Source organism: Papaver somniferum, chromosome 1, assembly GCF_003573695.1.
Source record: "Papaver somniferum cultivar HN1 chromosome 1, ASM357369v1, whole genome shotgun sequence".
Lineage (NCBI taxonomy): Eukaryota > Viridiplantae > Streptophyta > Magnoliopsida > Ranunculales > Papaveraceae > Papaver > Papaver somniferum.
Genome location: NC_039358.1, coordinates 221,573,361 through 221,588,896, shown reverse-complemented (window position 1 = coordinate 221,588,896; position 15,536 = coordinate 221,573,361). Strand labels below are relative to the sequence as shown.

At 40.3% G+C, this 15,536-nt stretch overlaps 1 protein-coding gene and 1 long non-coding RNA gene across 4 annotated transcripts; both read left to right on the top strand.

Moving 5' to 3' along the window:
- Nucleotides 1-8,072: 8,072 nt before the first annotated feature.
- LOC113337250 lies at nucleotides 8,073-8,782 on the top strand. The gene is made up of 3 exons (XR_003354150.1): nucleotides 8,073-8,405; nucleotides 8,533-8,642; nucleotides 8,742-8,782. It is a non-coding gene; the product is annotated as an uncharacterized LOC113337250 (long non-coding RNA).
- A 335-nt stretch (nucleotides 8,783-9,117) lies between these two features.
- On the top strand, nucleotides 9,118-12,331 carry LOC113337236 (serine/threonine-protein phosphatase BSL1-like). 3 transcript variants are annotated; one of them, XR_003354145.1, is made up of 8 exons: nucleotides 9,118-9,349; nucleotides 9,466-9,571; nucleotides 10,138-10,268; nucleotides 10,374-10,458; nucleotides 10,567-10,665; nucleotides 10,748-10,915; nucleotides 11,028-11,119; nucleotides 12,148-12,331. XR_003354145.1 is itself a non-coding variant. In XM_026582948.1 (7 exons), exons 2-5 carry the CDS (start codon nucleotides 9,503-9,505, stop codon nucleotides 10,693-10,695), a joined length of 414 nt encoding a protein of 137 aa, XP_026438733.1. In that variant the 5' UTR covers nucleotides 9,118-9,349; nucleotides 9,466-9,502; the 3' UTR covers nucleotides 10,696-10,915; nucleotides 11,028-11,119; nucleotides 12,148-12,331. The 3 variants fall into 3 exon arrangements, 1 of the variants encoding a protein (XP_026438733.1); XR_003354147.1 differs by lacking the exon at nucleotides 12,148-12,331 and adding an exon at nucleotides 11,682-12,013; XM_026582948.1 differs by having other exon boundaries at nucleotides 10,567-10,915.
- The last annotated feature ends 3,205 nt before the right edge of the window (nucleotides 12,332-15,536 follow it).

Sequence of the window (15,536 nt, the reverse complement as noted above, 5' to 3'; positions counted from 1 at the left end):
GCTTGGAAATCATCTCATTGAGTATATGTATCTAACATCGGAAATATAATTAAGGATACAACAGGAAAAAGCATAAAAATGTATAAAATCAATAAAAAATTCTTAATATAAGAGAATTGGTCCCTCCATCTATATATGTGGTACAGAGGGAGTAATACCTTCCTTAGAGATTCTTTGTGAGGAGAGCAATGAGTTTTTGTTTGTTCTCTGAAGAGATGAATCTTCACATTCTCTTCGGATATTTATAAAACCAAATGATCAGTGAACTGTACGTGCATGTTTTGACCGTATTGATACCCCCATGACATGACGAGTATGCATGTATTGACTAACCTTTGATTACCCTAGACAAAAGTAAACGACTCTTATGGGGATTACCAATTTTAATAGGAGGTTACCAATCTGGCGACTCCGATGGTAAAGATTGTGTTATTTTATTTGAAACGGATAACCCCTTTAAAATTTGATACCCCTTGTAACAATCATGTAAAAATGACGGACCGGTGAGATGTACTTCGTACCTTTTCCGTCTAAGTTGGAAGAGATGCATGTATAGCCTAGTTAGTAAGTTCGCGAATGATTCACGAATCATTCGCGAATTTTTCCATATCACGAATTTTATCATCTTATTCGCGTACGTTTGCAACTCCGAACCCAAGTCGCGTATTATGTGGCATTCCCGGATTATTCGCGAATCGTTCACGAATTTTACGTATCCCGAATGATACGTCCGCTTAATTCGCCATAAATTCTTTAGCTTTTACTTTTCAAAGACTCCATTTTTTGGGCTTTACTGCCTCCCGAGCATACACGACCGAATATTAGACGTGTTGTAATTTTTATGAAACAAAAACGACTGAAGAGATTTGAAGGTGAAGGTGAGAGAGATCTCAAACTCACTAACCAAGCATCTAAACCACCATACGACGTCCTCTTAGATAACTAATGTTGTATATATTATTAATATCATCATATTAAGTTTATTTATTCTTTAAATAACTCACACATATGCATAAAAATTGGTCTATGACCTTATAAATACAAATTATTTGTTATATATAGATACCGAATTTTCAGAGCCGAACTCACATTTATAAATCGAATTATACACGTACGTATGCCGTTCCGAATTACTGACGAATCACGTCCCGTTGACCGAATTTTGGACCGAATCTGCATGCTGTAGGGCTTGAGCCTGATACTCTTGGACACCTACACAAAGGAAGAGGGGAAGTAAAGGTTGATAAGAATGATGGTCGCCACACAAATCAAACTTATTGAACCGATCCTTTTAAGGCTTCATATATAATATACTTAACATTACCTGCCAATTGAAGTTGCATATCTTCATGTTGTTGGACTTGAACTTGGTTTAAAGTTTCAAGCTCCTTAATGCGGGCATGCGCAACGGTCAGCTGCTCTTGGACAGCTACACAGAGGAAAGATTGCTCAAACTCGTGGTATTATTGTAACAAGAAAACTGATGGAGAACCACTGATAACTACCAGAAGAATGACTTCAACAACTCACAGAAGAAAAGTGAGAAAACTCACCATTAGTGGCTTCGATTTGTTTAGCCAGCGCAGCATCGGCCTCCTCACGAGTGACCAATCCCTGCATCCGCCACTTAAGATTGGTAACCTCGGACTCCAGAGAAACCTTCTCATGCTGAGTATTCTGAATAGAACACCGCACATCCAGTGTATAGGGACGAGACCTTTTTGCACTAGTATTCTGCAACAAGGTAATTCCCACACATGTTACGGACAAAAAACATGGGAACGTTGAACGTACGTATATATACTAAATATATAAAATATTCGTTACCTCGACAGTCTGGTCACCAGGGGAAGCCTGTCGTTTCCGGCAAACAAGTGGAGTCAAATCGGGATCATCACCATCTCCGTCACTTCCATCGGTAGCTTGAGAAACAGAAGTCTATGTACAACAACAAACAAGCAAAACAATTACAAGAAAGAAGCATAAGGGGATAACAAAGAACAACAAACACTACAAAAAAAGAAGGCTTCTACGGACGGCCATTGCTCAACAAAACGTCTCTAGAAAATTGTTTTGTTGAGCAATGGCCGTCCCTAGAAGCCTTCTTTTTTGTAGTGTTTCCCCTTGTACTCAGGAAGGAGCTCGGCTTTATCGGAGAAATCCTGGTCCTGGCTATATGGGATGCGGCGAGGGCCGACACACCAACGAAACCGGTTCCTCCCCGTTGTGTTATCAGCCCAAATCCAGTTGAAGTTGATAGCCGTGTAATCCTCGCGACGAAACTGAGGAATGATAGATGTTATCCCAGTGCAGCCCTTACTACGTTTGCGACATTCACGTAGAAAGCGAAAGAAATTGCCGGTGTATTGAAAAATGCCCTTCTTATCAGCACGCTAACTCAGAACCTCATAATAATAAGGATTGTCCGCGTAGTAGAGAGGTAGGCGTAGACCGGCCCCAACTGACCAACCGCAATCAATAGGTTGTCTTTATTGCAAGGAAAATTCCTGACAAGTGCGTCAGTCATTTTATCTCCTCCTTCGATGAACTCCACCTCGAATCTTTCATCAAGATGATATATCTCTTTAATTTCACTGATGGAATACTTACGGTAACCATCTGATTCCTTGAGCACATTGGATGCAATAGAAACTGCAGTAGAAACACGAGGAATCGGCTGATCGTCCATTCTAGACTCGGAAGAATATGGAACACCTCCATTTTTATCCCAGTTGGACCTGGAAGCCGAAGAAGATATACTAGAGGTAAATAAGGTAGAAAGGTTGCGGAAAGAGCATCTGAACAAGGAAAATAATGCATGAAATCATCTAGTTGAACTCCTTGATCAATTCTCCCACTCGTTTTAAAATGCACAAGATCACCCTTTGATTCAAGGGCACTTATAAACTCACTGTAGGTGTGAATAATCCACGGATCCAGGTGGAGCAATCCTAGACCATGCTGTATCGATAGTAGCTGAAGTACGAAGCACCGAATCACTCTATCCTAGTTTGGCGCGAGAAAAGAGATGCCCGTGAAGTCGATACGTGTAAAGGCAAAACCCTGATGTGATGCCCATCAGGTACGAGAGTAATAAATGCTATGGCAAAGCCGGTGAAAGGATAAGAAGGAGCCGGTCAAAGTAAGACTTGGGATGAGAGTATCAAAGACGACATCGGCCATACTCACTGAGTAATCAACATCGGGTGGAAGGACATCGGGAGAAGATATCACTAGGCTCGGCCCAACATCTCGGAAAAGGCATCATCCACCGCCCGAGAAGGACATCAAGAAAGATGTACCACGACTCACACTGTAACTTGGATGTATCATCAGTTGTAGCTATAAATAGAGAGCCATGAAGAGATCTAAGGGCTAAGTAATCAATGAGTGAGTGAGGAGAGAATATCAAGAGCTTTAGAGAGAGAATAAAGTACTTGTTAGTGAGATACACACTTTGTAACCTTGAATCGATTAATAAGATCATCCCTTTACCCCCGTGGACGTAGATAATCATACCGAACCATGTATATCTTGTGTTCTTGTGCATCTCTTGCTTGTTTACTTCATGTTGTGTGTTTGTGATTCTTTGGATGTAGTTGTAGGATTTTCCACATCTATATTCTGGCGCCGACTAAGGGGACCGCGTAACGTCTTTAGATACCTTGCATAAAAACCATTAGAGAGAGATTTAAAAGCTCCTAAAACATCTTTTGATGTTAGTTGACTCTAAGTGAAAGACTCTTGTGGTTGAAGCAATGTTTTGGTAGATGAGTCTTTTAAAGCAAGTTTTCCTTCGAAACTCGGGTCTTTTACATTCGTTTTTATCCAATCTTTGTTGAGCTCACAGAGTCTTCATTTGAGTCAAAAAACTTTGTGAACAGTCTGAACTATTTTGCTCTTGTTAAGCAAAAATCTTCTTATCTTACGATTTCGAGCCGAAGAAACTTGTAATTTTTTTTGTTTTTGAAGACATTTTCTTTACGTCAAAATTCTTGAAATAATTAGGAATAAGATCTCAGGTTTGAGTTATGGTTGATTGTGTTTCCTTTTATGACTAAGACAAGCTGTTAGAAAGATTCAAAGCTCCCAAAAAGATCATCTTTGATGCTTGGTAGAAGCTAGAATGAAACTTCATTTCGCTAGTCATATCTCGTCATGGGTTAATTAAACACAATAGTAGCAGCGGCAAAACCGACTCAAAATCATTGAGTTAGGATTTCCAGAGCTATGGATAGAAAGGGTATGGTGAGCACTTCGATGACAGTCTCATCCTAATCCTACAATAAGAGCCTTACAACGTCGTTATAAAGCCAAAAGAATCCCATGGTGAAGCCATTCTTGCGGAATTCTAAGGAAAAGATCGAGAAATCTTGTTGTGGCAACCTGTGTAGCTGAGACATCGACAGAACGATTGGCGGAAGTCACCATTAAAAACCCTGGATAAGAAAGAAGTTTTCTGGTTAAACGTACGAACGATTAATGATTTCCGGAACAAGGAATGTTAGGACAAATAATGATTAATGCATAAGAAAAGTACCGAAAACGACGTAACCAAACCACATTTCAAAAACTGTCCTATTAGTCAGAACTACCTAACTTGCTGAGTTCAGCATGACAAAGTAAAAGGGAATCGTACTTGGTTGAACTTTTTCTTTTCTGAGTGTTACAACTATTGTACTTCTTCCTTAAACCCTTTCGAAAGCAATCTAAAGTGATATGTTGTGTGTTCTGTTGATATAGGTAGGGTCGGGCGAGTCGAAGGATACGACTCATACTCGAGCCGGTGGCTAGTACTTCGGGAACAAGCAGGATTCTGAGGAATCGAACGGTAGCATGAACAAGCGTGCAAGAAGGAGTGACAGATTCACGACAGCAGAGCAATCGACAACACCAACCAGAAGAATCCCGAGCACCAGGTGGAGGAATGGGGACTGTCGATGAGGAAGTCGATCTGGGACGACACGATGACCCTCCCCTGAGAGGATTGCGCATCATCCCGAGTCAAATGAGGCCAGAGAGTATGGTGGATGGGATGACCACTTCTGACACAGAGGACGATGAGGAAGCAATGATGATGCGTGAGGACCGTAGACGAGCCCGGAGACGCGCGGAATACCAGTATGATTTGGATCAAGAGGAAGTAAGGATTAGACAAGTACGATTGGGAATGGACAACCCAGCCCGAGACATCCCCCCTGTCGCCCCTCCAGCAACACCATCAACAGCGCCACCAGCTGCACCGCCTACCACAGCAGGAAATCATGTGAACGGTCACTCCAGCCATGAGAGCACCAACCAAACACTGATGAAAATTATGTCCAACCAGAGAAGACAAGATGACTTGATGAGGGAATTACAAAGGCGCAATCTTGCACTAGAGCACTAGAATTACCAACTCTGAAACCTGAGATCTAGATCAAAAGGGTCCTCGATCCAAGGGGCATCCATCAGCCACAGCCGATCACGGCTTACTAGAACTCCACCACTCGTCCAGGGACGAGCACCCGATCCTAACCGCACGAGGAGTGGATACGGTCCTCCCGATAATTCCTCGACCGATGAAGAAGTGCAAAATGGTAGACTTGATGCTTCGAATAAAGCCAAGTTAGGACATCTTGGGAAGATGGTTAAGAATCTGGAAGGAGATGGGGAAGACGACAAGCTAGACGAGGTGATTAGTGAAGCAAAGAAAGCCCCATTTACCCGAGAATTAGATCGAACCCCGTTTCCACCTAAGTGTACACTTCCCACGTTTCCTTCCAGATTCGACGACACGGGAGACGCAGGAGAGCACATTAAAATGTATAGCATGTCGTTGCTGCAATGGAATTTTTTTGATGTGGTAATGTGTAAGTTTTTCTCGGCCAGCTTGGAAGGCAAAGCAAGGAATTGGTTTTATACCTTGCCCGACGAGTCCATAGGCAGCTACAGAGGCTTAGTGGAAACATTTCTCGAGACTTACATGCAAAATAGTATTTCTAGGCCAAGGATAAATAAGCTATTCACTTTGGCACGAAGATTCCGGGAACCCCTAATTCTCTGACGGACATATGGAGGAAGCTTTGTATTGATATCGGGAAAGTGCATGTCGACCAACAGATTTTCGGATTCGAGAATTCTTTGGGGAAGTCCGACCCAATCTGGATAGCCATGTACACCGAGAAGCCGTGTACATTGAAGGAAATGAGAAAAATGCAGGAACATTACATTGCGTTGGAGGAAATACAAGAAGGGGCACAAGATAGGGGAGTTCAAGAAGCCAGCACGGCAGCCGGTGCGACTCCTCAAAGGGACTCAAAGCGATCAGAAAAAAAGGCCGATGATACCACAACAAGTATCGGGCAAGAAGGAATGGGGTCGAGAAAAGAAAAAGGCCTCGTCACGAGCCGAGAACTTACACACCTTTAAATGCATCGTTAGAAGAAATATTCAAGGAAGTAGAAAAGAGAAAAGACATCAGATACCCGAAGACTAGGGGAATCCAGTTCGACAAAACAAGAAACCATCCCGAGTTTTGTCATTACCATCAGTACCGAGGCCACTCGACTAACGATTGTCGAGAGGTAAAAGACATTGTCCAGCATTTGATCCGAGATGGGTACTTGCGACACTTTGTTAAGATAACGCCGACACCTACCCAGCCTGACGCTCCCGTGCATCAAGTAAGGATCGACCGTGGAGCTCAATTCGTCTGCAATACCATCTCACACTCGGTAACTCAAGGGTTCGACCTAGGCCCCGACATTACTTCAAGAATCCATAAGAGGTATCGAGCTGGAGACGAGATCTTCAATGTATCAAAAACTCTGCCTATGGAGCCCTGGATGATGCAACCGATCACCTTCACATCAAAGGATGTCCCACAAATGGCCAAGCACATGGAGATCCCCTGGTGATAACCTTACTCATTGAGGAATGGGGAGTCAAAAGAATATTGATGGACAATGGGAGTTCAGTCGAGGTCCTCTTTTATGACACATTCAAAAGAATGGAACTATCTGATGATATTTTGATCCCGTCAACTTATCGGATCTACGACTTCAATGGTAGGGTGACTGTACCAAAGGGAGAAGTCACTCTCAGAGTCTCGGATGGAGAAGGATACTTATGTAGTTGCATATTTTCTGACTACTACACCCAAGTGAAATTAAAGACTGAAAACTACTTAAACATACAAGATCAAAGATGAACAAGATGTAAAGAGCGTGAAAAGTGAAGATGAACACAAGCATATAACGTGGTTCGTCCATGAAGACCTACGTCCACGGAGAAGAAGATGTTTTCTTATTGATTATAAGGTCTTACCCTTGAAAGTGTTACAGATCTCTTCTAGATTTCTCACTTTCTCTCTATCTAGATCTCTCTCAGGAATTCTCTGTATAAAGACCATCCAAAAATGTTACATAAGTTGTCCATCTCCTTGTACATGGACTGGTATTTATAAGCTAACTAAACTCGTGGTGGTGTGGTCGTCCGAACTCGGTGGGATTTTTTCCCTCGCTCTGGTTTCCTCGGGCTGACATCCATACTACTTATCACGATGGCTCGCTGGGTTCTCCCTCCGAGTTGTCTCGCCTTCTCCTGGATCGTGCTGGCCTTTTGTGGAGAACCTGGTGCTCTGCACTAGTGGAAAATGAGTATTATATAACCCACATCCGAGACCCTCTTTGACTGTAGTTGGACCGTTGATCAAATTAGCGGTCTCTGATATGGTAAAAACACGGAAAAAATCCGAGAGCCTATGTAGCCGTCTCTGAATAACTAATTAAATTTACCATTCTTCCCTCCAATTCAGAGACCCTTAGACTGCGACGTAGATCTGGTAGTTTTGTGTCAGGATTTTTGGGCCCACAGTATGTATGGCCACGATTGAGCAATCTGAGATTCTGAAATGAGCGGGCACGTGGATGAAAAAAAACCTTATCTCTTCACCCCACCTCATATCTTTCCATCTCTCTCACCTTTGTTTCTCTCTTCATTGTTTCTTCCGTCGTTTGCAAACAACTAAAAACCTAAGCTTTCTGGAACAAAGATTAATCCAAGGAAAAAATCCCACCATGACTAAATGATATTACTAGTGAAACTCTGAAACCTTTAATTTCGAGATTCCTCTCAATTGAATCAGTATGAAAAAAAAATCGATTTAGAAATTAATGTAAGGGGAAATCTTCTTGGGTTTAAATCAGCTACAATCGATTTAGAACAGTCTTTTAGAAGATTTCTCTGTACATTTTTTCAATTTTTCGTGATGTTAGTTTGCTACAATCTAGGGATTTATCTGTATTTTGTTTGTTTGTTTTTTTTTTTTCAATTTGGGATTTAGGGGTTTCCTGATGAGGATGATGTAAAATTCATTAGAAGTTCAATTTGTAGAAACTTCAAGGGATTATGATTGAGTCAAGGTAGTGCTAATGGAGATGTTCTTCCAACTTCTAATAGAAATAGAGCTTTTAATTGAATGGGTTTTTTTAACGTTATTTTTGGTCAATTAGATTTTAGGGTTTTTAATGTGATGTGTGTGTTTTACAGATGGAAGTTATATCATGAAGAAAAAAAAGTAAAAAATCTTGCCGGTGCAGAAGTTAATTAAGATCGAAACAACGATTTCGATTATTCCAACTTCCGCATCTGAAATTCAAGTATAACTGTTTTTATTTCTCTCTTCGACTAAATTTGTTTTTGAATTTTGAAACCGTAGATTTTATATGTAGGTTGATATTTGTCATGTTTCTTTGCAGGTGTTGCTTTCAGAAACAATCTAATGAAAAGATGAGGTAATTTATTCAATTTTCTTAATTGATTCTTCAATCAATGGGGAGGGTTTTGTGAATGAAATGGTGAAAATTATTATTTTAGGTTATACGTTTGTGGATGAAGGTAGAATTGTAATTTGAGTAATGTTATGGGTTTGATCTGTTTTCATGTAGTATTATTAATCAATGATTTTTATGTTGGGTTTAGAATTTTTTAAAAATTGGCAGAAGTTCTGTATATAATTTTAGAATATCTTGGCTTATGTTTTGTTATAATTTTTTCAATAATGTATTACGTTATGTGTGGTCATCAAAGTCTTCTTTTAATACTGATTTGATTGTTCTTTCCGTGCAGGTAATGAAGACGGTGGTTTGTGAATTATTTTGATTGTTCTTTCTAGGTAATGGAAATGCTGGTGCTAGTGATTCGTTGTAGTATGGAGCGGTATTCTAAAGATGGTGGTAGTGGTGATTTGTAGTAGTATCAGGGATGGTAATGGAGACGTGGGGATAGAGTACTGGACGTGATTAAGTAAAACTACAGAGGAATTCCCATAAATCGCGACTCGGATCGTTCTCGAAAAACATCAGAAGTGAGTACTTCTTGTGATTTGGATAGAGGTTCAAATTTCAAGGTCTGCCAGTAAATTACTTGCATTTCTATATCGTTTAACAACCTTCAGTTTAGCTAATGTTAACTTTAAAGCAGACTACTTTTACTGCAGGACAACTAAAGCAGTTAGCAAATGAGCTACAACAGGTTAAATGAAATTGCTGCAGCTTTGGCTTATCTCGAAACAGAACTGGCTTCGAAGGTGCTCTTTTTCCCTCTCCCTCTTATGTTTCTGTTTGTTTTTATTCTTTTTCTGTTCATCTAGGTTAAGACAATGATCAGTAGCTCAATCGTCTGTGTAGAAACAATAATTTGGTTTGAATTTGTGAGAAGTTTCTTATTCAGTTTGGTAATGAAACTAGCTAGGTTATTTTTTTTTTTTTAGTTTCTAATTTAACTCAGGGATGATGAACCTATCCCAATTCTTCTACATCCAATTGAAACTCTAATGGTTTGGGATATTAAAAATTGTAAAACTAATTATGTGACTATGTTATACTGTACAGTCTTGAGATTTTAATAGTGACTTCTTGAGAATATAAAGATTGAATTGCCTACTTAAAAACTGTTGTTGCCATGTTGATTGAATGTTTGTGTTTGGTGGGTTGTTGTTACATTTTGCAGGGGCTCAACACTTTACTGATTTTTTCTTTGCCCATGTCGAAACATATTAGTATATTTTTTGGCATTTTGATTCAGCCTCCCAGTCCCCTGCCTATTAAGTGTTGACCATACGCATTCAAATGAAGATTGATATGTTTTGTGCAGGCACCAAAACTATTCAGTGTACCACAGATCGTGAATCCTGTCAAGATTTTTGGTGATTTGCATGGGAAATTTGGGGGCCTTATGCGTCTCTTTGATAAATATGGGTCTCCTTCAACTGCAGGAGATATGGCGTGAGTGTTTGTATTTAGGAACCTACTAAATTTTAGCATAGACTTCGTTAAAATTGTAAATATTCACTCACTTATCCCTCCTTGTTTTCTTCATGGCATCTGCAGTTACATCGACTACCTCTTCTTAGGGGAATATGTTGACCTAGGCCAACTCAGCTTGGAAATGATTAGTGTTTTGCTTGCATTGAAGGTATTGCTTGGGGTATCGTTTCCCGTTTGTTTCCTTCTGGTGTTTACCCTGTTTTTTATTAAATGAAGGTGAATTAAGTGTATTTCTATGGCCATCTGCATGTCCCAGGTCGAGTATCCACAAGATGTACATATGATTCGTGGAAACCTCGAGGCAGCAGATATTGATGCTCTGTTTGGATTCACGATCGAGTGCACTGAACGGATAGTACTTTTCACAATCTCAATGGCTTTCTAGTTTCTTCTATAATTTGTTTGTCAAATGATTCACTTACTACCTGTGCTAACAGGGCGAAAGGGATGATATTTGGGCTTGACACAAAATAAAAAGGTTGTTTAATTGGCTTCCTTTGGAAGCTCGAATTGAAAAGAAAATCCTTTGCATTGCATGGTGGCATTTGTCGCTCTATAAATCACCTGGAATTAACAGGATCAGTAATTCTTATGGATTTATCATAGTAAGGATATATCTACTAGTTATGTTCTTAAATGTCTCTTCTAGTAGATTCCATATTTGTTATGTTTACTTTCGTTTTAATTTCATTTTCTACAATTGGTTATCTTTCCAAGGGCATGAGAAATGGGGATACACGTACGTGAATGAACTTGCCCAACACCTTATAATTCAATTGGTGGAGATCATGTAGCTCCCCTGCGCACATGTGAGTTTTCCTATTCATCTTAAATGCATTGTATAGTCAGAACCTTGACAATTAGGTACTTATTTGGGTCAGATAGCATACTGAATCTTGTACTACAATCTGCACCTCTTATATTCCACAATATCTAACCTGTTGGCTGTTGATGATTTCTAATTTGTTATGCATAATCTTGGATATCTTTAATGAACACTCTGATGCATTCTGATTTTTAATTTCTTATGATTACTAGTTTAGCTTGTGCAAGTATCTTCTTTTTCCCCTATATCTGCCTTCGATTGCCCCGAAGCTTCTGTTTTGTTGCAATCTTCTCCTATCGTAGTTATGGTTGTGCGATAACTTTCCTGTAGTTTGTGGCCAGTACTTCATGTATATATAGACATCTTCCCCCCAACAAATATTATTAGTTAAGTTACATATGTGATGTGCGCTGCTAGAATACCTACAACTAAGGTTTGATTTTTCAAATTTACCTCACACGTGACCTGGATTAGGTTATGGTTATGGTTGTAGTTTAGAATTATGGTTGAATCACAGATAATTTGTATGTATGCAAATAATGCAGGAAATGAGTTTTTAGCACTGTTAATGATGAGGTTATTGAATCTGGTGGTAGTAGTTCAGGGAAATTGAGATTGTTGGTGACGATTGAAATGAGATTGCAGCTATGGGTGGATTGGAAAGTAAGCTGAGTTTATGATTGTATATAACAATGAGTTTTGCTTGGATTGTATAAGATGTTCAAGTGATGTGAATTATAGTTGTGGTCTTAATTAGTCTGGTAGAATGGAAATGATTATGGTTTGATCCCTGCAATTAATGAGCTAACTGTTGTCTACATGACCTATATGTAGGTTTTAATGTGTCAAATTACCTCACACATGTGCTTCCAACTACTACCCATTGCTAGAATGTCTTGTCAAATTACCTCACAGTGTTGTCTACATGACCTATATCTAGTAACTTATTTTGTTCTACCGTGTATTATGAACTGAACGAAGTCATTGTACTGTTGTTGATTTGCTTTGCAGGAAGTCGCATGTGAACCAAGGACACAGCACATTGATGCTCTGCTTGATATCATTTGTGAAGTATTGTTGTAGGAGGAGCTGATTTATCATTTTTTTTTTTTATCAATTGGTTGTCAGAACTTAGCAATCTTGGACATGTATTCTCTGAACTCAATATTTCATTTTTTTTGTGTAGTTTTACACCCAGTGGAATGAATGTTAAAATTCTCAGTTAAATTTGAAGTTACACTTGAATTTCAGTTAAATTTGAGTTGCTTTTAAATTTCAGTTAAATTTGAGGTTGCATTTGTATTTCAGTTTGAATGTAGTTTGACTTGACTGTAGTTTGACTTAACTAGACTTGACTGTTTGACTTAAATACCAGTAAGATTAATTCAAATTCAGCCATTCATACATTTCAGCTGATCAGAATCTGTATTTTTTTTTATATTATAATTCAAATCTACGACCAGTGTATGCAGGTCAGCATTTAGTTACCGTAAGAAACGGTCTCTATTCAGAGACCCACGCAATAAGGGTCGTGCAATTAAAAATGCTTTATAAACGACCCATTCAGAGAATCCTAGAACAGGTCGTTTAACTCGTTTATATGACGTGTTCTGGCGATCGCGGAATGTCTGATTTTAACTAGTGCTGGGTCGTAGTATGGATCGCCGAGTCTCTCATCACGATGCGGAACTACCCACGTCTTGTTCTTATCCTTCATTAAATGCGGTCTTGCTTTTTAGACTTGACCGTCTGAGCAGATTAGATCTTTATCTACACGCGTCATTCATGTGGCGCTGGTGCAGTTGCCTCGACTGAGACAAAACTACCTTTTGGAGGATGATTCGGTGCTCCTACCTTATCATCTCATCAGATGTTCATCCCTTAAGATGCTGTCATGTGGTCATCGGGTATTTTACCCACACATTTTGCTCCTTTTCTTTGCAACTTGCCAAGGGCATGATGGGAAGAAAACTTGGTAACCGTCGCACCTTTTCCACCACGTCCATGGCTTACGCAACGTCTACATCTTTAATCCTCTTTTACCCATTGGACTTGAGGCGCTGGTTGATGGTCTTTTGGTTTCTTATAAAATCTATTGGGAGGAGAGAATGTCGTCTTTAATACCTCTTTTTCAGAGTTCAGAATTTTTTCATTGTTTCTCTCCTTTGTCTGTTGCTGTTTCTCCTTAACTTCTTGTCTCCCATAAAGAGATTCACGATGTCTGGAAGGAACTCTCCATCTCGAACTTCAAGACGGTATGGTCCCTCTGCTTTTATTTTTCTTTTTTGCTTTCTCCGATGATTGCCATCGATTCTTCTGTAATCATGCAATTTTGTTGGTATCAATGGTTCTTATCATTGATTCCTTTCCCCTTTTGGGATTTTAAATTTATCTTTGTCATTTTTGACTGACAACTCATGCTTTTGCTCTGGCTGTGGGGATTTTCCACCATTTTCTCCGGCAGTTTTTGGCCGGTATACGTCTGTTAGCTTCGGTTTTTCTTTTCTTTGTTAGCCGTTTGAACTTATTTTCTTCTGGTTTTGTTTGTTTTCATCAGTCCCGGAAAATTTCCGATGAGAACTCCTAGTTCCGAGCGTTTCGCCGGCCCATCTGACGACGAGTTTCTTGAATCGGCGAGGGTTAGAAACCATCTCCACCACTAACGAGAAGCAACATGGCGTTCTTTCAAGGGATCTTCTGGCAGCGAACCCCTGTGGGCCCGATGAGATCATTATCTCAGTGGGCCAACTCGACGCCGGCCTTCGTCTTCCCCTATGCTGTCCGTTGAATACTTTCCAGTACGAGGTACCGTGACTGCTTGATCCTCAGCGAGCCATCAATCAGCCCAATGGTAACTTCTACAAGATCGCCCGAGAGTGTAATCGCCGAAGCCAAGGCAAAGTTACTCGGCATGAGTTGAACAGGTTCGATCCTAGCCAAAAGGGTTTATACACTCCTGAAACCTTTGTGGAGAAATATTGGTGCATTCAGTCCGACACCTATGATGGTTTTGGGGTTGGGATCTCTAAATCTCGGAAGAGCGCTCGAGATCTTACGTACTTGTCCGATTTGGATCCAAATCTAGCTACTAACCGTACGCTTCGTAAGACCCACGACCCTAAGTGGCCTCTTGCTCCTATTCGAGTTAAGGGTCCTTATATTTATGGTTGGGACGAGCTTGGTGACGCTCTTCCTTGCTTTCCTGAGATGCATGCTCATCTGCCTGCTTATAAGCCCTCGGAGATCAAATGGAACGTCCCTCGTCGTCGGTTGTCTCAGTCTGCTCGGGCTGGCGAGGATGCTAAGGTAAAACATAGTTGTCTTGTATTTTGATATATATATATATATATATATATATATATATATATATATATATATATATATATATATATATATATATATATATATATATATATATATACATTTCCCTTGTTTTTTTTCCTTAGCGGCCGAGGTATGTTATGTTTTTGGCAGAGGAGGAGGTTGACTCATGGTGCCGGGACATCAAATGCTAGTGCACTTGAGAATGCAATGGAAGTGGATATTGATGCCCTGTTTGGTGAGGAAGAAGTGTTAGATGTTACTGATTCGTTCTTGGAAGATCTCGACCAAGCTCTGTTGGCTGATCCGATCGATCCTGACGTTGCCTTTGGATTGGAGATGAGTCTGCCCCAAGAGAGTGCTGCTGTTGGTGGCGAGGGAGCAGGAGGTGGTCAAGGTTTGGTTCCGAGCAACTTTGGTGCTCCGAGCGTACCAAGTAACTTTGATAGTGGGTTTCCTTCTACCTCTGCGGGTCAGTCCGACATTCCTTCTGTGCGTCTATTTAGTGGCGTCTCCGAGTCCATGGCTATGATGTGCTCGGAGAAGTATGCTCTATTGAGCAAAGACGAACATGATCGCGTCTTGGATTCCTTGGATAGGGCTGCACAGCAGTGACTTCTATTATCGGTATGTGATTAAAAGCTTTTGCTCCTTGGCGTACTTTTATTATTATTCTTATTATTTTTTTTCCCCAGTCTTGACTGGTAGTGTTGGATGTTCCGCTATAGCAACAATCTTAGGATTGGCTTGCTCGCCAAAGCTCGTGCTGCTGGAAGGAGAGCTAAAGCTGCTGAACAGGAGGCCCAATTGCTTCATACTGGACTGCAACTGGCTAGGGATGAAACATTGGCGTTCCACCAAAATAAAAAGGACTTGGAAGGTATTTATCTACCTCTTTTCTGCTTAGTATTGCATCTCCATGGTAGGATTTAGACTTCTGAATGAGTCCCTGTATTGGTAGTGATGGTCAAGAAATTGGAGGAGCAGTTAGAAGATACTCTCTGTAGGCATGGTAGAGAGCGTTGTGAGCTCAGACTTGATGTGAGTTCACATCAGTGTAAGATTGACTCCTTAGAGCA

Coding starts and splice junctions, on each gene's coding strand:
- LOC113337236 (XM_026582948.1), top strand. CDS start 9,503: ATGAGCTACAACAGGTTAAATGAAATTGCTGCAGCTTTGGCTTATCTC. Junction 9,572..10,137: donor AAACAGAACTGGCTTCGAAG/GTGCTCTTTTTC, acceptor TGTTTTGTGCAG/GCACCAAAACTATTCAGTGT. Junction 10,269..10,373: donor TCAACTGCAGGAGATATGGC/GTGAGTGTTTGT, acceptor TGGCATCTGCAG/TTACATCGACTACCTCTTCT.